At 45.7% G+C, this 25,471-nt stretch overlaps 1 protein-coding gene and 1 long non-coding RNA gene across 3 annotated transcripts in view; one reads left to right on the plus strand and one right to left on the minus strand.

Moving 5' to 3' along the window:
* LOC119252272 (uncharacterized) overlaps nucleotides 1-20,643 on the plus strand; it is a 37,602-nt gene extending 16,959 nt beyond the window's left edge. Inside the window, exons 3-6 of one of the 2 annotated variants that reach the window (XR_005126768.2) lie at nucleotides 10,668-10,756; nucleotides 15,491-15,621; nucleotides 19,532-19,809; nucleotides 20,190-20,643. This is a non-coding gene — a long non-coding RNA (uncharacterized LOC119252272). Of the gene's footprint in view, nucleotides 1-10,667; nucleotides 10,757-15,490; nucleotides 15,622-17,354; nucleotides 18,635-19,531; nucleotides 19,810-20,189 lie in introns of those variants that run through there. The other variant, XR_005126769.2, reaches the window with a different exon arrangement.
* Nucleotides 20,644-20,653: 10 nt separating this feature from the next.
* Nucleotides 20,654-22,644, minus strand: LOC119252270 (MAP/microtubule affinity-regulating kinase 4-like; the record flags this gene model as incomplete). The annotated part of the gene is made up of 2 exons (XM_037519469.2): nucleotides 21,755-22,644; nucleotides 20,654-21,424 (listed from the first exon to the last, which is right to left on the minus strand). Coding segments are annotated over exons 1-2 (1,635 nt in total), but the record flags the coding sequence as incomplete, so codon positions are not given.
* Between the last annotated feature and the right edge of the window lie 2,827 nt (nucleotides 22,645-25,471).

Genomic DNA, 25,471 nt, shown 5'->3' on the forward strand with positions numbered 1-25,471 from the left:
TCCCTGCTATTTTTATTGTTTTAAAAAAAATTTAAAATTCAGTACCATCTACCTAGTTTCTGCTCAGCAAATTACTGGAGAGAAATACTGAAGAGTTTTCTCCTCTTAACCAGTGAAGAATGAAAAATGAAAAGCTGTTAAATTCTATTGTGAATGTGGTAATTATTTGAAGTCTCTGCTAAGGGAGGATGTTCTGATTTTCTCTGGATTGGAATGGGATGGGTGGGAATGGAGGTCAGAGGTCATCACCACTTATAATTGCAGGTCTACAGCTTCATAATTCTATGAAGATATTTTAAGAAATACAAACTTATTTCTACATATATTGTATGCAAATTTCACTGTTTTTCCAGCAATTTTCTCCTTTTAAAAAAATAGTTCTTGAGCATTTGTCTTCCATGCAAACTCTGTCAGCCTTCTGTAGTCAGCAATAAATAGGCAAGACTACGTCTGTGAGTGAGCTTACTTCTATAACAGCACCTGGTGAATTCCCTTCTGCCTGTGTACGGTGTAGAAGCTATTGGGTGTGACACAGATTTATGGTCAACTAATCTTTGACAAAGGAGCAAAGAATATGCATTGGAGCAAAGAAAGTTTGTTCAATAAATGGTGCTGGGAAAACTGGGTCGCTACATGCAAAAGAATGAAGCTTGACTACTACCTCACACCATACACAAAAACCAACTCAAAATGGATTAAAGGACTAGACATAAGACCTGAAACCATAAAATACATAGAAGGAAATATAGGCGCAACACTACATGATGGGCACATCAAAGACATCTTTACAGACACATCACCCAAAGCAGTGATAGTGAAGGCAAAGATAAATAGCTGGGACTACATCAAAATAAAGAGTTTCTGCACAGCAAAGGAGACAATAACAAAAACAAAGATAAACCCCACCAACTGGGAGAATATTTTTGCACACAACACTAATGATAAAGGACTGATCACAAAAAACTGCAAAGAGCTGATGAGACTCAACAACAGCAAAGAAAATAATCCAGTCCAAAAATGGGCAGAAGAGCTAAAAAGAAACTTCTCTGAAGAGGAAATGCAAATGGCCAAAACGCATATGAAAAAATGTTCAACATCACTTGTAATCAGGGAAATGCAAATCAAAACCACAATGAGATACCACCTTACACCAGTGAGAATGGCACATATTAAAAAAACTAGCAACAACAAATGTTGGCGAGGATGTGGAGAAAAAGGAACTCTTCTGCACTGTTGGTGGGAGTGCAAACTGGTCCAACCACTTTGGAGAACTGTGTGGAGATTTCTTGACCTACTAAACATAGAGCTTCCATGTGATCCAGCAATTCCATTCCTAGGTATTTACCCAAAGGACACAGAAACATCAATTCCAAAGAGCACCTGCACCCCTATGTTTATAGCAACACTGTTTACAATAGCTAAGCTTTGGAAACAACCCAAATGCCCAAAAATAGATGACTGGATCAAGAAGATGTGGTACATATACACCATGGAATATTACTCAGAAATCAAAAAAGATAAACACATACAATTTGCAGCAACATGGGTGGAGCTGGAAGGGATCATGCTCAGCGAAATAAGCCAGAAAGAAAAAGGAAAATACCGGATGGTCTCACTCATAGCAGGAATCTAGAAAACTTAAATAAGGGACCAGGAAAATGAATAACTATAAGAAAGTGAAAATCAAAATCAGCAAGCAACTATGAACCAGAGACACTCTATATGGGGTGGGGTGTGAGGAGGGGAGGGACTGGGGTCAAAATAAGGAGGTTGCAATTGTATGGGGAATATAAAAATAAAATTTATTATAAAAAAAAGAAGCTGTTGGGTGTGAGCGGCTACTACTGGAGTGAGAAGCTATTGTTGGCCTCTCGTTAAGCATAACGATTCAAGAAATTTCACTCATTTTATTTATTTTTTTTTTTGAGGCATGTTTTATTTCTTTCTTTCTTTCTTTGTTCGTTTGTTTATACATGCACTGGGCACAGTCAGAAGCGCGGGAGGGTGAGAGAATTCACCAGAGCCAGAGCGGGGAGCAGAGCAGGCAGAAGGACCGAAGTACACTGCTGAGGGGAGCAGCAGGCGGCAGGAGAGGTCTGCGCGTCATGCAGGACCCTCCTCCGGTGGACGGGGAGCAGCCGGGAATCGAACCAGCGCCCCAGAGGCTGCGGGCAGCTTCTCAATCCAGCGCTCAACCGCTGCGCCACCGGGGAGGCCCTCATTTTATTTTTAATGGTCTCAAAATATCACAATTTTTTGCATCAATTACACATGTCAATTTATCACATGAGAAGAGAGAGACTTCATGAAGACAAAGGAAGCTTTTACTTGAGAAATGCTTGAAACAAGTGAGTGCATCGGGCCTCCTCCCCTAGCAGCAGACCTGGGGTGAAGTGAGGGGGTCGCGGACTGTGAGGACAGCCTCCGCCATCCCGCGCAGGATCTGGGCTGCCAGGGCCGCCCTGGCGCACCCGGCTGACACGAAGCGGATGGAAGACCGTCAGGACCACGGCTCCCGAGTCTCCACGACGCCGTCCCCAGGGGTCAGCATGCACGACACCCCAGCCACTGGCCGCGTCTGCACACAGCGCGCAGCCGCATCTCTGTGGGTCAGGATGACTTAGGAAACACAAAGGTCTAAACCCCCAGGGGAGAAGCCGAACCCCCCTTTCGGGATAATTACAATTCTGACCTCAGGACTCACCGTTTTGCTGCATACATTACATGCGGCTCTGGCACAAGGCCCATAAACCCACCTTAACTTGTGATTGTGGCAACAGCTCTCGTGGATACATCTGTCCTTCTGCTCCTGGGACCATATCCTCTCTTTGATTATCTAATGATCATTAACACTTTTTATTTCAGCCAACACATGTTTAACTATTAATTAAATGCAAGGAAAAATAAGTCACTGATTCTGAGTAATAGCATGAATATTTTTAAATTTGAAATATACGTATAGAATAAAAGATGAGACTAATTGGCCAGTGTATTAACCTATTGGATAAGTGTATTTCAATAGTAAGCTACTACTCATTGTCATTTTAATCATAAAGACAAACATAACCATTTAATCTAGTAATCACAAATATATACATATTAAAATTCATCTTTCAATGTTTGAGTTCATTGACGGCAAAGAATAATTTTTTCTATAGTTTCATAATGCTGGGAGCAGAATATCATTGTTAGATATATGTTAAGTGTATGAATCAAGATTTTAATTTTATGCCTAATGGTAAAATGTGACATAATTAATTATCTGGATCAAAGAAGTCACCTACATTCAGCAAAAAAAATCCAGCTTTGTTCCTAAATATATTCAGAAAAACTAGAAAAAAACCATATCCAATTTGTAGATCCCAGTCAAGTGGAAATAAAACTAACACTTTGAGGATAGAAAACAATGATTAAGAGAATAGAGAATACATGTCACGGGAGAAAAGTTTAAGAAATAATGAGTATGAAAATGAGATTAATAGATATGAGGCTGATTAATTTGACCATGCTGTCCCTCATTATCAGAGTAAACATTAATGGACAGTTAATGAACTAGAAAATGACATATGATTGAATAAAGGTCACTGGGGACAACTTTCTAGGATCAAAACATTTCAGGGGAAGAATAAAGTGAAGAATAACTTGTAAATCCACTCAAGTAACACTCTGTCTATGGAGGTACAAATGACCAAGACTTCTAACTCAAGATTGACTTCAAAGTGAATGGAGATAAGCACTGGTTGAATGAGGTCATTGGAATGTGACATCAACATCAACATGGAGCTTTATTAGCGCAGTTTTTACATAATTGTCAGGATTGATAAGACAATGATTAGATTCTCAAATTTGAAACGTGTCAATAGTCAATATTAAAATTGGTTTGTGAGCAACTGGACAAACCATAATATTAAAATTATGTTTGTAACATAATCCTTAATTTTGCTTATAATGTCTTCAGTAGAATCATTTGGGTATCTATATTAATCATTATTTTTGTTTGTAGTCTTAGCCAAAGCAGATTTCTGCCTAACTCTGTGACTGAAGAAAAGAAAATAGCTACTGTGTTCAGTATAGAAGTTGACTTTTATCATGGCTTTTCCAGACAGTATTTTGTTGACTCAAATTTTAAATACAAGTTTAACAATGCTTTAGTGACTCAATTAATGTAGAGGAGTTGACTGATTCCATATGAGCCTCAGGAGGGACCACTGTGACCATCACTGTATTTGCGAAGCGGAAGCCCCTTACCTACAGGACAGACTAGGTCATTCCCTCTATTTTGTCTCACTATAAATTCATCATCTTTCTCTTCACAAAAAAATCGAAAGATTCAGAAGGTTGTGAAGTAAATGAATAAATCTTGATTTGATTTGGAATTTATCTTTTTATTAATTCACAAAAAAAAATTCAAGGAATAAGGGCCCTCCTGGTGGCCTAGAGGTTAAGTCTTAGCACTGTCACCACTGGGGCCTGAGTTCCCTCCAGGGCAGGGAGATGAGGGGCAGCAGACCTCTCCTGTCTCCGGCTGCCCCCCTCAGCAGTGGATTTCAGTGGATCTGCCTGTTCTGTCCCCCACTCTGTCTCCAGTGAAACTTCTCACCCCTGCACCTCTGCCCCACACCCCAGCTCTTGTATGCATAAATAAATAAAAATAATTAAAAATATATGGCAAAATCAGTTTTTTAAAAAAGATTTCAAGGACTACATTTATTCTTTTTCTTTGGGTATTAATAAAGATTTAATGATCATAAACTATAAAAGTATTTTGGTACATACAAATACATGTGTGCATATGATAATCACCATGGTAAAATCAGGACAGTGTATGAAACATAAGTATACATGTTTATGGAAACATTACATTCCTTGAGCTCTGCGCCGTGTCTCCTTGATTGCTCAAATATTTTATGTCTCTAAATTTTGATTCTTTTAAAAAAATAGTGAGAACACAGAGGTATCTTAGAATGAATTTTCAGGTTTCTTTTCTAATTTGATCAGCAGGAAAAAAATTAACAAATTTATATGCAGAAAATTTTTTGATTATTCCCCCAGTTATTTGCAGCATAAGGTTCACACAAATTAATATCCCGGCTTTTCACACTGGGGTTACCACGGTGTCATTTAATTGTTCCCCATAAAAGCTTATAACAGTATGAGAATGATGGAGCCACATAATAAAAAGCTCTAAAATGACAAATATTCGACACTGGTTTTCTCAGCAGGGGTTATGCCATGTGCAGATTAGAGCTGCCAGAGTCCGGGCAGCAGTCGCTGTCTCCCAGGAGGAGGGAGAGATTTTGCAGTTCAGCGGCTCCTGCGGAGGCCCCGGGACGGGGTGCTGGTCCCCGCGCCCCTCGGCGGCCTCGCGGACAGCCCGGCCCCGGCGCGGGACCTTCAGGGGCTTCTCCGCAAGCGGCCCCCCAGGAGCTGCACTTCTTGACGGGAAGCCAGACGGTTTCCCATGTCGAAAAGCTTTAAACATTACGTGTCACGAGTGAAAAGCAATGATCCTGGAAAGCCCATTGGAGACGCGGACAGCGCCGGCTGCCGTGGTCCTGGGAGACGCGGACCAGGGCGCGAGACGGCGGCGGCGCGAGGCGGGAGGAGTCAGGTTGATTTTCAACAGGCTTCACATTAGGAAAAGCACATGGGAAATGCGTTATGAGGCACGTTCTACACTAAACTCAGTTTTAGCGCCAGCCGCGCCAGCCCCTCGTCTCGGCGCCTCCTCCCCGGGACTCGCCCCCGCGCGCGTGGAGGCGTCGGGGCGCGGGTCACCAGGCGGCTGCGCGGCCCCAGAGCGCAGGTCTGAGAGCAGCCACGTGGGCCTGTGGCCCGCGTCCTCCCAGGAGAACAGGGCGCCGAGGAGCGGGTGCTGCAAGGGCGCGCTCCCCAATCCAACAGAACGCACAGTGCACCCTGATTCCTGTCTCTCGGGCAGAGAGAGCCCTCCCGGGAGCAGCGCGCTCGCCCAGCGCGGCCAAGTCCCACCGGGCAGCGGCTCCCGCGGCCCTGAGGCGGGCAGCGTCTGGGCGAGAAGGTGAAGCTGAGTCAGGGCCAGAGCTGCGGGCAAGGAGCAGGCTTGCGGGGCGCAGGCTCCTAGCCCAGGAAGACCCGGCTACTTCCTGCAGGCTCCCCGCTGGCCAGGGCAGCCAGTGGAGGGGGCGCGGGTTGGCACCTGCAGCGCCGAGCGCTTCCGAGCCCGCTCTCCGGCTCTCCGGGCCGACCCAGGGCTGAGGCCTCCTGCGCCGACCGCGGGCCAGGGCCAGGGTGCAGCCTCTGGGCAACCCGGTCTGGGCCTGGGGGCTCCTCCAGGCCGAGCGCCCGCCTCACCCAGCGGGTCCGCTTCCGGGCCTTTATCCGGAGGAAGAGAACTCCTGGCCCCAGGGCCCTGCCGCTGACGACGCCCCTAGACTCGGAGGAGACCCAGTGATCTGCGCCCCGACACCGACAGGTGCGTAAAGACACGCGTGTGCGCTCGCCGTGGCATGAGAGCGCTTTGCCCACGAGCCTCAGCCCACGGCGGCTCCCACAGGCCGGAGGGCATCACTTGCGTGTGCAACAGACCGTGTCACACAGGTGTGGCGGCCCGCTCCTGAAGGCCACACGCTGACACTATCCCTTGACAAGGCGCTGCTCAGGATGTGTCCTGTCGTGAAGCAGCGCATGACTGTGCGCGTACACACACACACATACACACACACATTATTAGCCCCACAGAAGATGGAGATCCTGCCATGTGACCTTGAGGACTGTAGGCTTAGTGAGTCAGACACAGCAAGACAAACACTGCAAGATCGCATCTGTGGAATGAAAATGAAGAAACATAGAAACAAGCTCCCATAAGGGGGTGAGGGAGAGATAGGCAAAGGGTGGTCCAAAGGTATGACCTTCCACCAAAGGTATGACCTTCCAGTTTGAAGGATAAAGGAGATGGGAGGGTCATATGCGTTTTGATGACTATACTTAATCCCGTGTGTTTGAAAGCTGCTAACAATGGGTCTCAAAAGTTCTAATCACAAGGAAACAGAATTATAACTCTGCCATGGTGGGTGTTAATGAAACTTCCCATGGCGATCATTTAGATGGATGGATAGGATGGAGGGAGGGAGGGAGGGAGGGAGGGAGGGAGGGAGGAAGGATAGATACAGATATACAGGGTTAAGGTTGCACAGTGTTAAAGTCAATTATATTACAACAAAATTGGAATAAAGAAATCCAAAGTTTGGTTGGTTCTGAAGAGGAGGTAGCAAAGAGTTTTCTCCTGTGGATTCCTGGAGCTGCTTTGGGGGTCTCTGGAGGATGGCGAGGCTGGGGTGGGCGGGAAAGTGCTTGGACAGTGACCACATGACAAGGGCCCATGCATTTGAGAAGGGGCAGTGCTCCTAATCGTTATGTAATGGAGAAAAAGAAAAAAAGCCAACACGTTTTAGATAAAGTCACATATCATCCACCTGTTTCTAAAATAAACTTCAAAATTTATTTTATAAGCTTTGAGTATAGACTTCAAAGCTAATCTGAAATACAAACAGAATTCACTCATTTGTGGTTTTAGGACAATAAGAGTTTCCACAAACCCATTTCTTCTCTTTGTCCCACATTTTATATTGACTCCGGGATTACGGCCATGTGTGCAAAATGGCACACTCACGTGTGAGCGTTTGCTTTGTGGGTTTAACTAAATCAACAAGGTCTGCTTGCTGATGCAACTTCTGTTAATAGGTAACTGATAGATCAAGGGAGCATGGATATTACTGTTCACCTCAGAGTGAATGAAACCAGTGGAGCGCCTCGGGATATTTGACATTTAACAATTTCTAGAAACTATTTAACTGCTAAAGATTTTAATCTCAGTTAATTCAAACCACCCAGGGCAATGTTCTTTTGTCTGTCCACAGTATTTACTTTGTTCTTCATTTACCTGAAAACTTTTGCTAATATTTTGTTCAATATAAATTTCTTATTATTTATTTATTATTATAATGATAAATTTTGTTTTAATGCATTGGAGAGTTGTAAGTATAGCACTTTTTAAGTTAATTGCGACTGAAAAATCATTTCTGAACATCATCTTTGTTGGCCCAAAGGACAATGAAGTTTTGACAGATGATTTGGGGCAATATGTAAGAGAGATGAACAATGCCCCACATAGACAAGTTTGGTTATTTAGGGATAGTTTCAGATTTTATTGATATTTATCATTTCACATCAATTTTTGTTTATCCTTTGTCCAGTGACATTTTCCTCAAATTGAGATGTCCTTAGTACATATGGGACACTAGGAAAATATATCATCCCTGAAATAATAAACACACTTTATAATTCAGAGTTGCAAAATATTCTAAAATATGAATATTTTGCTTACAAATTTTCATTACATTTATTTTAACAGATAAATTGTCACTTCATATGTGAGACTCCTCTATGTTTTTTACCGAATTTAGACCACGTTTTGTCTTGGAGAATATTAAAAGTGCTTTGGAAAACATGTTAAAGAGCACATATGCTTATTCTTTATGACAAAATATGTCAACATGGCAATTATTTTTGACACAAGTGGAATTCATTGATAAATCTCAGTTATTTAAAACTTACTTCATAATTCACATCAGAAATATGGGGATTTTTATTATGCCCTTCAATATTCTCCGCTTCCACATTGTTTAATAATAATAGAGTCAAAAGGCTTGCCTTGGAGAAAATGAAGAAATCTTTACCAATTTAAAATACCTGCACTGGTGACTCCATCCTAGTGCCCTACTCCAGGGCCAGGGCTGCTGCTGGGGTGTGTAGGTGACTTCATAGTGATTCTGATGATGAAAATTAGTGTAAATCTTTGCCTGAGTCCATGAAACATAAAATGCTAAGAGTGAACCCGCATGTCCAATGACTGACTTTGGGTGAAGATGATGAGTCACCGTGGATTGTTAACCCAGGGCTGTGCCACCTGCCCAGGGTGTCAGAGTGGAGCAGGTTAGGGAATGTCTAAGCAACTTGATTCTGTTTTGCTGTAAAACTAAAATCTTCTAACAAATAAAAGTCAATTTAGAAAGTCCAGTAGAGGGCCTCCCCGGTGGTGCAGCACATTGAGCGCAGTGCTGTGAAGCTGTCCGCAGCCTCTGCAGTGCGGGTTCCATCCCATCTGGCCGGGGAGAATCCCACATGGCGCAGCAGACCTCTCCTGTTCCGCCCGCTGCTCCCCTCAGCAGTGTACTTTGGTCAGTCTGCCTGTTCTGTTCCCCCCTCTGTCTCTGGTGAATCCTCTCACCCTCCTGCACCTCTGGTCTGTACCCCAGTTCTTGTATAAAAATAAATAAATCTTTTAAAAAAAAAAAAAAAGAAAGTCTAGTAGAAGGATAGTTTAATATGGTGCAAGTATGAAATAAAGTCAATCATGTGAAAATAACTTTTAAATTTTATATAAAGTGTTCACTAATTTCTCAATAGAAATATGTACAAGAGATTCCTTTAGGTTCTAGTAGATTCATTTTTTGAAACATAAGCCACACAATTACTGTGGGTTTTATGCGTCACCTGCAAGTGTGACAACATCATGGATGCATTTCCCCAATAGCTTAAGTGCTCCCGAAGCTTCTGGCATCAGGTCTTCCAAAGACGCTGTCCCCTGTGCTGGGTGCTCATGCCCGATGCAGTGCACTTGAGGCTCTTCAAGCAGCTTAACATCTGCCAACAACCTTGCTGATGAGCATAAAATCCTCGAAACACCCTCCAGCAGGGTCCCCTGGAGCAACATGCGCAGATACAGGGGCCACTCCTCTTTTTCTGGAGCTTCTTGCAGAGTCCGCGCTGGACAGGGAACACTGGGGTCCAATTCAGTCTCTTCTAACTCTAGCTGTGCAGCAGCTTCCTTAGTCTTTCCAGGAGGATTTTGAAGTAGGACCCTAATGTGTAATAACAAATCCAGACAACCAGCCATTCGGTATTTGCAATGAGCATGGGAAGCGCGCACTGACATGAAATGTCTTAATTAGGTAGTTAACGGTTTATATAGGAGATGCATTTTACTTTATTTAAAATCAGAACCCCAGTCTCCATGCTGCAGTGGGCTCAATAACACACTGATCTCAAATGATTAGCAGGTGACATACATCTGAGAGGCGGGGCCCAAGTCCTCTGAATCCCATGGGGCTGAAAATCAGTGTCAGCTCAATAAAATAAAATCTAAGAGCATTCCAGGTTCAGATGCAGATTGAACATGAGATAAACTAGAACCATCGTGAAATATGAAATTATTCTTGGGAGGAAAGCATGTAAAATATAGACAATCAGATCTGAAGCCTCTTATGTAGAGCTAATAGAAAAATTCTATTTATGCCTTCCACACCTCAGTAAACTAAAGTTTTCCTAGACTGAAAAAAACTTGTGGGTTACATTGGCAGAGCTACCACTCCTCCCCTCTGCCCCCTTCCTCTCTCCCTGCACTTCTGTCCCTCACGCTCCCCTCCCCTCCCCTCTCTCCTGAACAGTTTCTCTCCTTTCTGTTTCTTTTTCCCATAATCAACTTGGTCATTTTCATCAGAATTATCACTTTTTTTCTGTCATCACCTCCACCATTTATCCTGTAATTATAAGGGATATGTTATTTTAATTTGATGATTTCTTCTTTGTTACTATTTATCATTAATAATTAATTTATAATGTTACAGATCAATGCAGTCAGGTCCAGAGGGGTGTGTGCCAGGGGCAGGAGCGAGGCGGTGCTGCTCGGGGTGGACACGGAGCTGTGACGACGCTGGTGAGTGTGAGACAGCAGGCTAGATGCCCCTCAACAGTGGCCCTCGGGAAACATGGTGATGCGATCGGGGTTTCTATGTAGTTCAGCTGAGGGAGCAGAGCAGCTGCCCTGATGAGGAACAGCCGTGCAGTCTGTCCCAGTGTGACCTTTCAAGTCTCAAACTCTCCTCCCAAGAGCAGGACAAAAGTTACGTCTATTGTGATCAATATCAATATTTCTTCATCATCAAATATGGTGACAAGTGCTTGCTTTCTTAAAGAAAATGCATAGCAACTCATTGTAATAGATCTTCTTCTGATTTACTAGGATTAAAGAAAAGATTTCTAGAGTGCATGATATAAAGTGACCGACAGTTTTTACTTTATTGTAATTAGTCTTTTTCCTGGTCTCCTTATTTAGACCATCCGGTCTTTTTCTTTTTCTTTCTAGCTTATTTCACTGAGCATGATCCCTTCCAGCTCCATCCATGTTGCTGCAAATTACATGAGTTGATCTTTTTTGATTGCTGAGTAATATTCCATTGTGTATATATACCACATCATCAAAATCAACAAGAAACTATAAACCAGTGACACACTATGGATGGGGGGAGGGAGTAGGATGAAAACAAAGGGGTGTGGGAATTGTGTGGGGACTATAACCAAGATGAAAATGCATATATTGTGCAAAAATGACAAATGATGTAAAAATACATAAAATAAAAAAAAAAGTGTTCGATGGCTCACCAGCTCAATGGGGCAGGATTTGTTTTCAGATTTAATCTAAAGCTCATGCATCAGTTTTCTATTCTATTCTTCCTTGAATGATATGGAATTAGAGTCAAGCAAGATGCTAAGAGAACAGTGTAGTGATTTATAAAAATTATGTAGGAAATAAGAAATTCACTTTAGGGCAAAAAAAAAACATATTAAGGATACATGTAAACAACTTTGAAACTTCACAATGATCAGGGAGAGGTAAAAAATTATTTATGATTGGAGTTTAGAAAGATGAAAGAGAGCTCTGCAGCATTGGTGATTTGAAGAGGTAATAGGCATCTCTGTGATAAATTGATCCTGTTGATATAGGAGAATCAGTAGTTGGATTTTTATACCTAACCCCATGAACATAGTATTTAATCACACTGTTGAAAAGAGTATAAAAGAATTTATCTTAGCAGACACGAACTCCTATTGCATATGAGAGAGAAGGGTACTTCTATTTTCAAACTACAGAAGTGATAGAAAGTTTTAAAAAATAGTCCATACCTTTATCACATTACAGTTGTCCTTTCTTAACCAATGCAGGAGTTTGAACACCAACCCCACACAGTTGAAAATCCATATATATTATATATTTGTTTCCCCCCAAATCTGAAATACTAATCACCTACTGTTGACCTGCAGCCTTAGGGAAAACGTAATTAGCCAATTAACCCATCTTCTGTTTGTCATGTGTATTATATACTGTATTCTTAGAACACAGTCAATTAGGAAGGGGGCCTCCCAGTGGCACAGCGGTTGAGCGCTGGGTTGTGAAGCTGCCCGCAGCCTCTGCAGCGCCGGTTCGATCCCCGGCTGCTCCCCGGCCACCAGAGGAGGGTCCCGCATGGCGTGCAGGCCTCTCCTGCCGCCCGCGGCTCCCCTCAGCAGTGTACTTCGGTCCTTCTGCCTGCTCTGCTCCCCACTCTGGCTCTGGTGAATTCTCTCACCCTCCCGCGCTTCTGACTGTACCCAATGCATGCATAAACAAAAAACAAACAAATAAATAAATAAAGCATGCCTCTATAAAAAAAAAAAAAAAGAAAAAGAAAATCATAAGGAAGCGAAAAGGCACTTACAGCATTGAACTGTTCTTATTCATAACATAACATTGTTGTTGGTGTACAGGGAAATCTTTAAGCGAATCCAAGCAGATCAGACCTGTGTTATTCAAGCGCTTCCGACAGATAAGTCAGCCCACAGAAGGAAAAACAATAGGCTACATCTCCTGCTTTTTAATCACATGAGAGCGTTTCTCTACTAAACATGTAAATCTTTTCCCTCTATGAATAAACAAGCATCTTGTGCAGAAGTCAACGGATTTGTAAATGTAAGAGATATTTCCCACTATTTCTAATTAATTGGATGCAGTTTATTTCTCTTTGAATAGCATCTACTCTTTTTCTTTTTATTGTGGCATAGCGAAGAAAATTAGGGGGTGATAATTCTCTGAATTTTAAAGTCAAATGTAAAAGGATTTCTACATTTGAACTTTGCTTTCTTCTTTGTTACATGATAGTTTTTTTTATTAATATAGTTAGCTGCCTCACATCAATAGGCAAAATATCAAATTTTATATAACACATGAAACAAATAAAAGAACCAATACGTTGGGGTGGCTGATTTGGCGGGTGAAGTATGGGGTCTCCCAGGAGGCCAGTGGAAGCGAGGGAGGTGCACTTTGTGACAAAGCTATGGGGGGCAGGGAGCAAGTGCCTTTGGGGGACACCAGTCTTGGAGGAGGGAGCCAGAGCTGGCCCCACCTTGAGTTCTACTGCACGGTGAGGGAGCACTTGGGTGAGGACCACTTGGGTGCCTGGCCATGGAGCCCCCTCACCCAGACTCCACTGCAAAGATTCTGAGAACATCACCTGGGAAGAGAACCCAGGTGATGCTGAAAAACCCCCACCCCAACTTCCCCTGCAGAGTGGGCAAATCAATCATGACCCAATGAGAGAAGCCAGTTAGTCTTAGAGAAGCACAGTGCACTGACCTCAAACATTGAAAATATTCTTTTGCTGTGACATTTGTAATTTTTTCATATATGCATATTATGCCCCCAAATGTCCCTTTACAATGAACAGCGTTTGCTTCTGTTGTTGATTTCCAGTGTTTCTCCTGCTTCCCCAAAACTTAATCTGCTTCTAGAAGCACTTCTTGGCAGCCCCTACAATCTTTGTAGACATGCAAAAGAAAAATGTTATTTTGAAGCATCCCTAAATAATACTTAAAATTTTACTATTGTGGTAATTTAAAAAAGCTAATGATATTTGTAACAGTTCCCACAGTTTGCCTAGCTGTATTCTAATTCAACATTGGATCATTTAAATCTCGTTTCTGTCCTTGAACTGCAAGCATCTTAGCTCTAGTAGGTCAATGAAATCTAGCACATCCTATACATTTACCATTTTTCTATCTTAGTCTATAACTGAATGCAAATATAAATTTCATTATACCTCCAATATTCATGCTATTCCTCTGACAATCATAGGCACTTATACTGAATTTTTTTGTTTCATATTATTTTTCTAAAGAAATGCTATAAAGTATTATTCATCATTTATAGCATTCATCAAATGCTATAAACTATTATTGACCTTCCTACATTTAATACATTTATATTCCCATAAAAATCGTGTGACAGCATTCTGGTGTAGTTACAATCTGGGGATATGGTAGGAAAGGAAATTAAGACACTGCATAGGGCATCTTAAAGTTTTATAAAGAAAGGGAGAGTCTGAGGAGAGTTAAACTTCAATTAATGCTACATTTTAACACTGCAAAATTTTCTAAATGAGAAGGAAGAAAATTTATACAGTTGAAGAAGGAAAAAGAGGAAAGACGAACATGAGGAAGGAAGAGAGACACTGAAGGAAAGCAGCAAGGATGGCGAGGGGAGGGGAAATTGTGCATATTTACATTTACTTTCCAACTGAAGATTGTAAATCAAGCAGCATTTTTTCTCTTCGTATTCATCCCCATTTTGATGGCCTCCCTTACAATGAAGTCATCTGGTGTTGGATGTCTCCAGCAGTCCCTAGTGCCTATCAAGTTACTTGAAAATTGTGCTTCCAATTTTCATTAGTTTTGATCTTATATTTCTGTGCTTATAAAGTCAATAAATTCTTCAACCGTGGTACTGTTCAAAAAGAAGAAAATATCCTTTTTCTGAAAGCACTCTGAATATCTGTGGTGTTTGTTTATCTCCTTGGAAATTAATGAAGGATTTCTTTCCTCCCCGAGTGATGGTCATGTAACAAGAGCCTGAACAAATTAGCAATATCTTATCTAAATTAATTTTTTTCCTTAATGATCAAACTTCGTGGTGAGTTTTCAATGATCATAGTGACGTTATTGTGGTTCTGAAGGCTGTGGCAAAAACATTGAAACATTGAAAGAACAACTCAGTATCAAGACATTTAGCGTCCTATTCAAAGAAAAAAATGCAATATGTTGTGTGAGGAAAGAAAGTAGAAATGAGAATTAGTAACTCATGGAGTTTGCACAGCAGAGGAAACCATCAAAAAATCAACAGGCAGCCTACAAAATTGGAGGAAATGTTTGCAAATGACAGATCTGACAAGGGGCTCCACACACAAGGTATAAAGAATCCGTGCCACTAAGGAGTAAAAAGCCCCAAACTATGTGGTTAAAACCAGAAAGAGAATAGACATTTTTCCCAGAAAACATGCCAATGGCCGGCAGGCACAGGTCAAGGAGCTCAAGGTCGCTCATCCTCAGGGAGCCACAGGAGGAGCCAGGGGACCTGACACCTCACCCCTGTTCGTGGCCGCCCCCGAAACGTGGAGAGACTCGCGCGGGAAGGTGAGGCGGGAGGCCCCGGCGCACAGCACGCTCAAGCGCTGATGGGGTGCACCTTTCATTAGCGCCAGTACACGGAATTCTATCTCCGAGTGTGTGATAGTTCATGACTGCATTAAGTGATGTGACGTGTTTTATTTTATAAGTAAGTTTATCGTTTCAACCTTATCAGAATCCCTCGTCCAGGCAGCCCGGCCTTGTCAGCTCGCCATGGCTTCGAGAACGCACATTCCTCGCCCTCTCCGGCAGCTACCCCCTGGGTCCCGACACAGCCACCCTCATGTTCACTTGAAGTGAAAAAAGGTAAAACGCACCTTCTATAGTTTTTAATTGCCAATTAGTTTTTATTCGTAACTCATTTAGCACTGTTTGAGTTCCAACTTCATAAATTTGAGAAGGATCAGACTCTTCTATTATTTTCTTCCAAATTAACTTCTGAGTACTAAAAACCTGTTCCTCTATTGTTCCTTTGTGTATGCAGTCTAATGGAATCTCAGTTTCCACATAAGAATGTGCACATGTCAATAACATACTATGAAGCCTTTTTCTAAAAAAAGATTTATTTATTTACTTTATTTATTTATACAAGCACTGGGTACAGTCAGAAGCGCGGGAGGGTGCGAGAATTCACCAGAGCCAGAGAGGGGAGCAGAGCAGGCAGAAGAACCGAAGTGCACTGCTGAGGGGAGCAGCAGGCAGCAGGAGAGGTCTGCGCGCCATGTGGGACCCTCCTCCGGTGGTCGGGGAGCAGCCGGGGATTGAACCGGCGCTGCAGAGGCTGCGGGCAGCTTCGCAACCCAGCGCTCAACCGCTGCGCCACCGGGGAGGCCCCTATGAAGCCTATTTAAAAGCATTTAAAATTATAAATGAAATTTTCTTTCTAATTGGTAAATCAGTAACTTTAATACTTTCACCTAACTACCAGAATATGACTATTATCTATCTATGAAAGAAGTTTATATATGTATTATATGTGTGTGTATATATATATAAGCTATCTCTCATCCATTCTTTATAAATTACTATAAAAGGAAAACATATTTCTGGATTATAAAAATTAAATAAAAACTTATATATACCTCTATTATTATCCTATTAACAGATATAGGATCATGAATATAAGAGATCATTTTAAAAGAGACTTTTTAAAAAGATTTATTTATTTATGCATACAAGAACTGGGGTGTAGGCCAGAGGTGTGAGGGGTCAAAGGATTCACCAGAGACAGAGTGGGGAACAGAACAGGCAGATCTACTGAAACACACTGCTGAGGGTAGAAGCGGGAGAGGCAGGAGAGTTCTGGCAGGCCCTGTGGGTTGCTCCCCAGCCTGCAGGGGATGGAACTCCTGCTGCAATGGCTGCTGATAGCTTGATAGCACTGCCTTTAACCCCTGTGTCACCAGGGAGGCCTCATTTTCAAGTAATATCTAAATTTTAAAATAGCATAAAGTGACAATTAGGAAAGAACAGTTTTAACCTGCATAACTTTACACGTTAAAATCCCACAGTATTTTAATATTGTAATTGCTAGTCAATGCAGGCTATTTCTATTATTCAAAAGCATGGTAAACATGATGCAAACAATTAAATATAAATACAAGCTAACTGTTTCAACTGTTGTTACTGGGAAGATATCAGATCATACACCACTTCAAGCCTGGAATAATTGTGTAGACACACTGTGTAGCTGTGTAGTTGGGGATTGAGTTTTGGGATGAGGTACGTTTGACATGGGTAGTTTCTTTTCCAACAGCTGTGCCAGTACAGAGACAAGCTGATCATTAAAGAAACTTCTTGGCAAACCACTTCTTGTTAAGTGGGGAATGCAGAATGCTTGGCATCTGTAATTGAAGTAATTTGTAAGAAACCACAATACTTAGCCAGCTGTAACTTCTACTATTTCATGATTAAGATTAGAATCCATTAATCAATTTATAGACACAAATACATTATTGTTCAAAATAAATAAGAATTTAAAAACACTCAAATCAATAAATATAATTACAACTAGTCTGTTCCATTCATTTGTCTTCCAGATGTTTGGTGAAATAACTGCAGCCTGGAGCCAAACAACTAACACCATCTTTAATTTTGTTTATTGTAATAAAATGTGTTAATGAAAAAGTGCAAAAATAGATAATAGAAATTAATGTACTGTGACATAAAATTTTGCTTGAAAATCAAGGCAAGTACAGTAAAAGCTAATATGTTTAAATGAGCATTGCATAATGTATATCTAACAACTATAAAAATCATTTTATTGAAGTATATCTGCAAATCATACAACATGAAAAATGACAGCAATATGCTCGAGACAGACTAAGTCTAGTCTATGGAAACAAATTTTGATCAGTATTTAAAAGTTATTCTGGATAATCACAGGAAACGGGAGTTTAAAAGTATCTGCACATACTCTATTTTTTCCTGTTTGTATCCAAGTATCATTTAATCTAACTCTAGTATTGTAAATTATTATACTCAATTCCTTTATAAAACATCATTTTGATTCAAATAAAAATAAACCATCACTATCACTTACATAATAGGATACATAGGTGTACACAGACAGTATACGGTATAGGGTATAAGAACAGTATATGGTATAAGACAGTATATGGTACAAGAACACATTATACGGTATACACCATGTTACATGGTATTATATGGAAAAATGTGGGAGATCGAAAATATCATTAGATTTTATATATGATGTTACTAATAATATCACTAATTTTAAGTTTGTAATATTATCTAAGTTATAAATCACTTAAGAAGTCTTCAAAAATACAGTATATCATTTGTATTGTTTTTAAATAGTACTTTTTAAAATATGCTCACTTACCAACCAATAAATCTTAAATGAATTAGGAAAATGTATAACAATTTCAGTCTTATATTTAAGATCTTTCAAATAAGCATGTTATGATTTAGTATCAAAAATACTTTTTTTACTCTATTTTTTTCTAATTACTGGAAAAATTAATGAATATCCACATAAGCATTTGTTGGAACTAAATGTAATAACAGTTCGAGGTCATTGCTTCTATGAAATGTTCGAATACAGTAAACAAAAATAGATGTTTTATTTCAAAGTAAGGATATCTTGTTTTGAATATTGAGCATTAAAATCGATGGCAAATTGAATAATACCCTTTTTTAAAAGATTTATTTAATTATGCATGCAAGAACTGGAGTGTAGGCCAGAGGTGCAGTGGGTGAGAGGATTCAACAGAGTGGGGAGCAGAACAGGTGGATCCACTGAAATCCACAACTGAGGGGAGCAGTGGGGAGATTGGAGAGGTCTCCTGCCCTCTCCTGTGTGGGTCAGCTCCTGGGCTGGGGATCAAACTCCTGAACTTATGCCTCAGTGTCTGGTGACACGGCGACTTTAACTCCTGCACCCCCAGGGAGGGCCCGAATAATACAATTATAAACCAGAATAAGCTAGGGTTTGATGGGTTAATTCTACCAAACTTTAAAATTTTTTAAAGGTTTATTTATTTATGCACACAAGAACTGAGGTACAGGCCAGAAGTACAGGAGGTGAGAGGATTCCCCAGAGACAGAGCGGGGAGCAGAAAAGGCAGACCGACTAAAATCCATAGCGGGGAGACAGGAGAGGTCTGCTGTGCCCTGTGGGTAGCTCCCTGGCCAACCAAGGATGGAACTCATGCTGCAGAGACTGCCCATAGCTTCACAGTGCTGTGCTGAACCCCTTGTGCCACCAGGGTCCCCACTTTTGAAGACATTGTACCAATTCTCTACAGCTCTCTGAGTGTCTTTCTGACAGTAGAAGGTACATGAACACTTCAACATATAGAAGCACCCACATACACACTCATGTACAGGCTCACATGCACACACTTGCACAGACACTGTGAAATGCACATACACCTAAAGAACATAGTGCAAATACCTAATGACATACTCATTGGCAGCTCTGCGCCACTCTCCATCTCACTGTGCTATCACCCTGTGATTCACCTGACTTCTAAAATTTTCTCAATGCTTTCTAAAATCTCTAAATTTTCTTAAATTTCCAGTGCTGATCGTAGGAATTTTAAAGCAAATTTAGGTATCTGATGACCCAGGTGTTGGAAGTGCGGGCACGTTCGTAAATGAGAAGCAAATAAGGTCGGTTTCAAACAATGATTTAATGAGTCATGGCATAGACACGCTAACAAAGCAATCCATTTCTGAGTGTCTCCATCAGGCCGAGAAACAGCATTCAGATGCCTCCACGCCCCAGCGCCCTAGAGGCAGAGCCGGTCACCTGGAGGTCCCCTCTGCAGTGGGGAGCCCGTCTGCCCATCGCGGCCACCTCCTGCGCCGTCCGGGACCTGCGTGGGAAGAGAAGAGCCAGTAAAGCCCAAGCAGAGAGTGAAGTGTTCAGGATGCTCGTGTGTGAGTGAAATCCCCCGAGGAGCGTTGCACAGAGGTGATTGGGCAGGGCTCAGAAGGAAACCAGGAGGCCCTACCACTAGCTGGCAGGTGAGCTATTCTCCAACTTGGAGCTTCAGTTTTTAAAAGGGGCCCAACCCAGGGGGACTTCCTACCGTGTCCGTCAGTCAATGACAATGCCACTCAGACCACAGAGCTCCTGCATCCTCTGCGCCATCCGTGTGCCAGGCGCCAGCAGCAGGGCTGTCCCAGCAAGGGGGCGGGGAGGCCTTCACAGGACAGAGCCTAAGGTGGGAAGCAAGGCCATGGGTTCCCCGCCGCCTCTGGCCCTGGGGCCTCTGGGAGCTCCGCCCCTGCACAGCTCCATTCCCCACCCTTCATCTGTTCAGCTGCCTCCAACCTCCACTCGCCCCCCTTCACCCGCTTTGCTCACCCACCCCTTTCGCCCACTTTGCTCGCCCCCACCCCAGGTGCTTCACCAGTTCCATTGCCCTCCTGGCCCTTCACCTGCTCTGCTCCAGGACATCTGTGTTCCGCGGACATCTGTGATCAGGTCCTGTGTGCGTCATGCTTCTCCTGGCCCCTCTGACTGGGCCCAGGCCCTGACCCCTCTCCAGAGCCTCGCCCTCCCCTGGCATGCTCCTGCTCACTTGGTGGCTGCATTTTGGGCGGGACATCTGCAGGGTGTGGCAGTCTTATGAGTTGTCGGGTGGGTGAACACCCTTGCCGTGTTTTCAGTGGTGTGGTCGGCAGAAACAGCACAAATTTAGCAGGGCATTCATTATCCTCCTGCTGGCCCGCCCGCCTTGGCTAGAGCTAATGGATGGGACTGAGGTGTCATTGTCTTCATGGCTTTCTGCAGGAGCCACCGCATTCCTGCGGAACTTGAGGAGCCAGCGGCGTCTTGGGGGAGGTCTGAGGTTGGTGAGGGGGGCTGGGGGGCAGGACTGAATGGTCCCTTCTTGCTTTCCTGTTCACCCTCCACCAGGGGGCCTGGCATGGTGGTGGTGCTACCACCCTCCTTGGTGTCCTGCACCTGGGGGCCCGGAATGGATGTGGCGCTTTGCTCTGGGGCATCCTCCTGCGGGGGGTCTAGAATGGAGGTGGCGCTGTCCTCTGCCTGGGGGCCTGGAATTGAGGTGGCGCTCTGATCTGGGGCACCCTCCTGCAGGAGGTCCGGAATGGAGGTGGCGCTCTCCTCCCAGGCATCCTCCCGCAGGGGGCGTGACCTGGGGGTGGCACTGTCCTCCACCTGGGGGCCCGGAATTGAGGTGGCACTTTGCTCTGGGGCTTCCTCCTGCAGGGGCTCTTGAATGGAGGTGGCGCTGTCCTCTGCCTGGGGGCTTGGAATTGAGGTGGCGCTCTGATCTGGGGCACCCTCCTGCAGGGGGTCCGGAATGGAGGTGGCGCTCTCCTCCCAGGCGTCCACCCGCAGGGGGCGTGACCTGGGGGTGGCGCTGTCCTCCACCTGGGGGCCCGGAATTGACGTGGCGCTGGGCTCCGGGGCAACCTCCTGCAGGATGTCCAGAATGGAGGTGTCGCTCTCCTCCCAGGCGTCCTCCCGCAGGGGGCCCGGCGTGGGGGTGGCGCTGCGCTCTGGGGCGTCCCTCTGCAGGGGGCCCGGCGTGGGGGTGGAAGAGTCCTCCCGGGTATCCCCCACCTGGGGGCTTGACGGGGAGCTGGCACTGCGCCCTGAGGCTCGGTCCTGCGGGATTTTCACGCAATTGGTCCTGCGGCCCGGGGTGGCCAGGAGGCTGAACACAGCTGACGCAGCGGCATCCTCTGTCTGTCCAGCCTCCTGGCTTTGCTCATCCCCGGACACCTGCAGGAGGCCCTCCCCGGAGTCCCGGGCACCAGGGGTCACGGCGCGTGGGCAGGGCTCCTGGGGGGCGGGGAGACTCGGCCACGCCTCCCCTCCTCGGGCTCCCCTCCCCCCGCCTCCGGGACCCAGGATGAGGTCCGTCCCCATCACCTTGTCGAATCTTCGCTCCACCACGGCCGTCTGGCTCTGCTGTCTCTGATCGCCCATACTCACCATGGCCTCCGCCAGGGCCGCGTCGTGGTGGCTGGGCGACGGCTCGCGGACGGCCAGGAGCCCCTGAGTCGGCCGCACCCACGGGTGCTGCTGGATGGCCTCCAGGCTGCTGCGCTCCTGGGGGTCCAGCACCATCATTCTGCCCAGGAGGTCCCGGCACTGGGCCGAGAGGTAGGGGGGCAGGTGGAAGTGCCCGCTGACCACGCGGTCCCGGATCTCCACGAGGTCGGAGCCCCGGAAGGGCAGCGCGCCCGTGACCATCCTGTAGAGCACCACCCCCAGGCTCCACACGTCCACGGCGGGGCCCGCGTACGGGCGGTGCAGGAAGATCTCGGGCGCCGCATACTCGGGGCTGCCGCAGAAGGTGCTGAGCGCCGCGCCCGCGCACTCGATGCTCAGCCCGAAGTCGCTGAGCTTGAGGTTGTGCTCGCGGTCCATGAGGATGTTCTCCGGCTTGAGGTCGCGATGCACGATGCCCCGCGCGTGGCAGTGCGCGACCGCCGCGAGGATCTGCTGGAACTTGTGGCGCGCCTCGAGCTCCTCCAGGCGCCCGCGCCGGAGCAGGTAGTCCAGCAGGTTCCCCCCGCCCGCATACTCCATGACCAGGAGGAGTTCCTCCGGGGTGTCCAGCACCTCGAACAGCTGGATGATGTTGGGGTGCTGCAGCGCTTTCATACAAGCCACCTCGCGGGCCAGGAACTCGAGGCGCGCCTGCCTGGCCTTGCAGATGAACTTGATGGCCACCTCCGTGCCGGTCACCAAGTGTAGCGCCAGCTTGACTTTGGCGCAGGCGCCCGCCCCCAGCGTGCGCAGCACCCGGTAGTTTTTCATGCTGGGGGCCCCGAGAGCGCAGGGCCTGAACATAGCGAGTGCGGACCCGGCGGGCTGTCCCCGCGGCCCTGACTGCGCTGGCGGCCCTGGCGCTGCCTCTCCTGACCTCACGCTCTCCCGATAGTATTTACAAGGGTTACTACTATATTAACTAACTACACTAACAATATAGGATTAATAGTATACAAAATTACCCACTAAGCTAACTAAATACTAACAAAGCTACCTTAACTCTACCTACAACTACACTAACCTTACTATGCTAACCTTACTAGAACTCTAACACTAACACTAACTATCTACACCAAAGATAAATGAACATACACAACCAAAAAAATACAAATGATATAAACATTTAAAAACACGATCAAAACAAACCAATCACAAACAAGCCATTACATTCACGAATACAACATAGAACAACAGCAAGGACAAAGAACAGACAACAGGACAAACAATTAGAAACTGACACCAACAACAAAATAGACCGACGACAAAGGGGAAAAACGAACACACGACAAAATAACAAGGGAAAAGGGGGGAGAAGGGGAGGGACACGGGACTGGACGGGACGGGGTGGGGGGTGGGGAGGAGACACAAAAAGGAAAAATAAAAAACTAAAAACAGCACAAATTAAAATAATAAAGAAAAAAATAGAAAAAAAATAAGCAAGTAACAAAACAATACAAGAAAACAAGACAAAAATAAAAATACAGTAACTAAAATAAAGAACTAAAATAAAGAACTAAATAAGTAAACAGAAAAACCAGAGGAAAACCACATAAACCACACCACCACGCTACCTTCCGTCCGAGTCTGCAGGTCGCTATCCAGAGGCTTCCTGGCTCTTAAGGACACGCAGCGGCAGCCGGGCCGGGCTTATATAGGCAGGGCCGGGGGCGCCATCACGGTGGCCCTTTATGCAGTCGGCCCTTTATGAGCCGAAGGGGGCCGCCGCCCTGGGCAAGGGAAACCCCAGTGGCTTCTCGGCCTTAGGGAAACGCAACTGCCAAGAGGTGTGTTTCCAGGGCTTCCTGGAGATGGACCTGTCCCCAGCTAAGGAGAACCCAGAGAAGGCTTGGAGGCCGCTTGATCTGTAGCGAGGAGACCTGTCGTAGCTTTTTTGCCCTGCTCTGAGCGGGCGCTCCACACAGTCACTGCCTTCCACGCTGCTGTCTCAAAGCCACGCTCCACCACAACTGACATTGTAAACGACGGTCGTGTTGGGCGCACGAGACCCATAGCCCGTTCGTCACATGCCAACATTGCAAGCTCTCTGGGCCGGGTTTTCCTCCATCTTTGCCCGTGAGCTGAGCGTGCCCATCGGCCACCTCCAGGCCAGGCCGGAGGCCGGGGCGGCTCTGGCAGGCGGGCAGATGCTGTAAAGCTCGGCCTCTCGCTCCCCTCTTCCCCGTGTCTGCTGCTCGCCTGGCTTGCCTGCTGGTGCGAGCCCACAGCCCCTTCCCTCACTGTAAAGAGTATCGCCAGCAGCACGACACTGTGTCCGTCACGCAGTGCTGCCTGCCATGGTCGCCCCCCGAGTGGGGACACCCCCTGACCTGACTCAGATAGGGCTGCGGGCAGCGGGGGGTGGTCAGCTCCCACTGAGATTTCTGGCTTAGAAATAGCTGCTTCTTGCTGGAATTGGGGGCGGCTTGGTTGGCCAAAGACAGGTCTGGACGCTGTGACCCTGAGCCCTGGCAGGAATGACCTGCCATGTGGAAACGTGGGTTCAGGTGAACAACGGGGGTTCTGCTGCTACTCAGACTGCAGATTCCTTTCACCTCCCCCACCCCAGGCCTACCCTGATCGTTCACTCACTGTATCAGCTGAGGACGAGTCTCGCCTGAGCAGCCTGGAGCGCAGTTGCAGCCCCAAAGCTCAGAAGCATTGGCTCAGGGGTGTCGGGTCTGGGTCTGATATTGCTCCAGCGTCTCTTTTCCCGGGTCTGGAGAGCGGAGAGGGCAGATTTGTCTCAGGGTGTGAGGATACGCAGGGCAGGCTCCTGCTGGCCCATGTCCCCCTGGGGACCTGACCCATCAGTGGCTGTGAGAGGTTCTGCTGCTCCCTCCTGCCAACTGTTGCTGCTCCTGAGTTGCCGCGCAGAGGGAGTTATGGTCACTTCCATTTCGGCTGCCAACTCCAATGCTCAGTCCCGCTTTTCTCTCAAGCCTGCTTGCATCTCTCCTCCTCTGCTTTGCTGTCCCTGACTGAACTGATCCATCCTGTGGCTTCCAACATTCTCTACAGAGCAGGGGTGTCTGCTAGGGGTGCGGGAATGAGGGGATTCACCAGAGACACAGTGGGGGAGCAGAACAGGTGGATCCACTGAAATCGACTGCTGTGGGGCCAGCGGGGGAGAGAGGAGAGGTCTGCTGCACTGTGTGGGTACCTCCCTGGCTGGGGTTGAATGCAGGCCGCAGAATTGATAGTGTTGAGCCTTCACCCCTAGGCCACCAGGGAGGCCACATGGCCCCCTCATAGCCATAGTTATCCACCCGCCCAGCTACTCTGGCTGGAGGGGAGCTGCTGTTCTGCCTCTCTCAGAGTGGGAGTCTTGTGCTCTGTAGCTTGCCTGTGCACACGACCCGTCTCAGCCTAAGGGACTGCAAAACTCCACAGAAGGCTCCAGATTCTCTTTGGGAACTGACAATGCACCTACCAGCCCGGGATGGCTGCAAGGTACTAGGCCAAGACTGATGCCCCCTCACTAGTTATCCCGCCTTCCTTAAACATCCTCCATCCCACAACCAGTTGAAGAGTGAAAGCATAGATCACTCATTCTGCTGCTTCAAGCCTTCCCGTGGTCTTGCTGTGCTTGGAATGTCACAAATACCCTTCTTAAAGCCTTCCCTGTCCTCACTGGTCTGATCCTGCCCATCCCGC

The sequence above is a fragment of the Talpa occidentalis genome, unplaced genomic scaffold, assembly GCF_014898055.3.
Source record: "Talpa occidentalis isolate TD23 unplaced genomic scaffold, MPIMG_talOcc4v2.1 talOcc4.2, whole genome shotgun sequence".
Taxonomy (NCBI): Eukaryota; Metazoa; Chordata; class Mammalia; order Eulipotyphla; family Talpidae; genus Talpa; species Talpa occidentalis.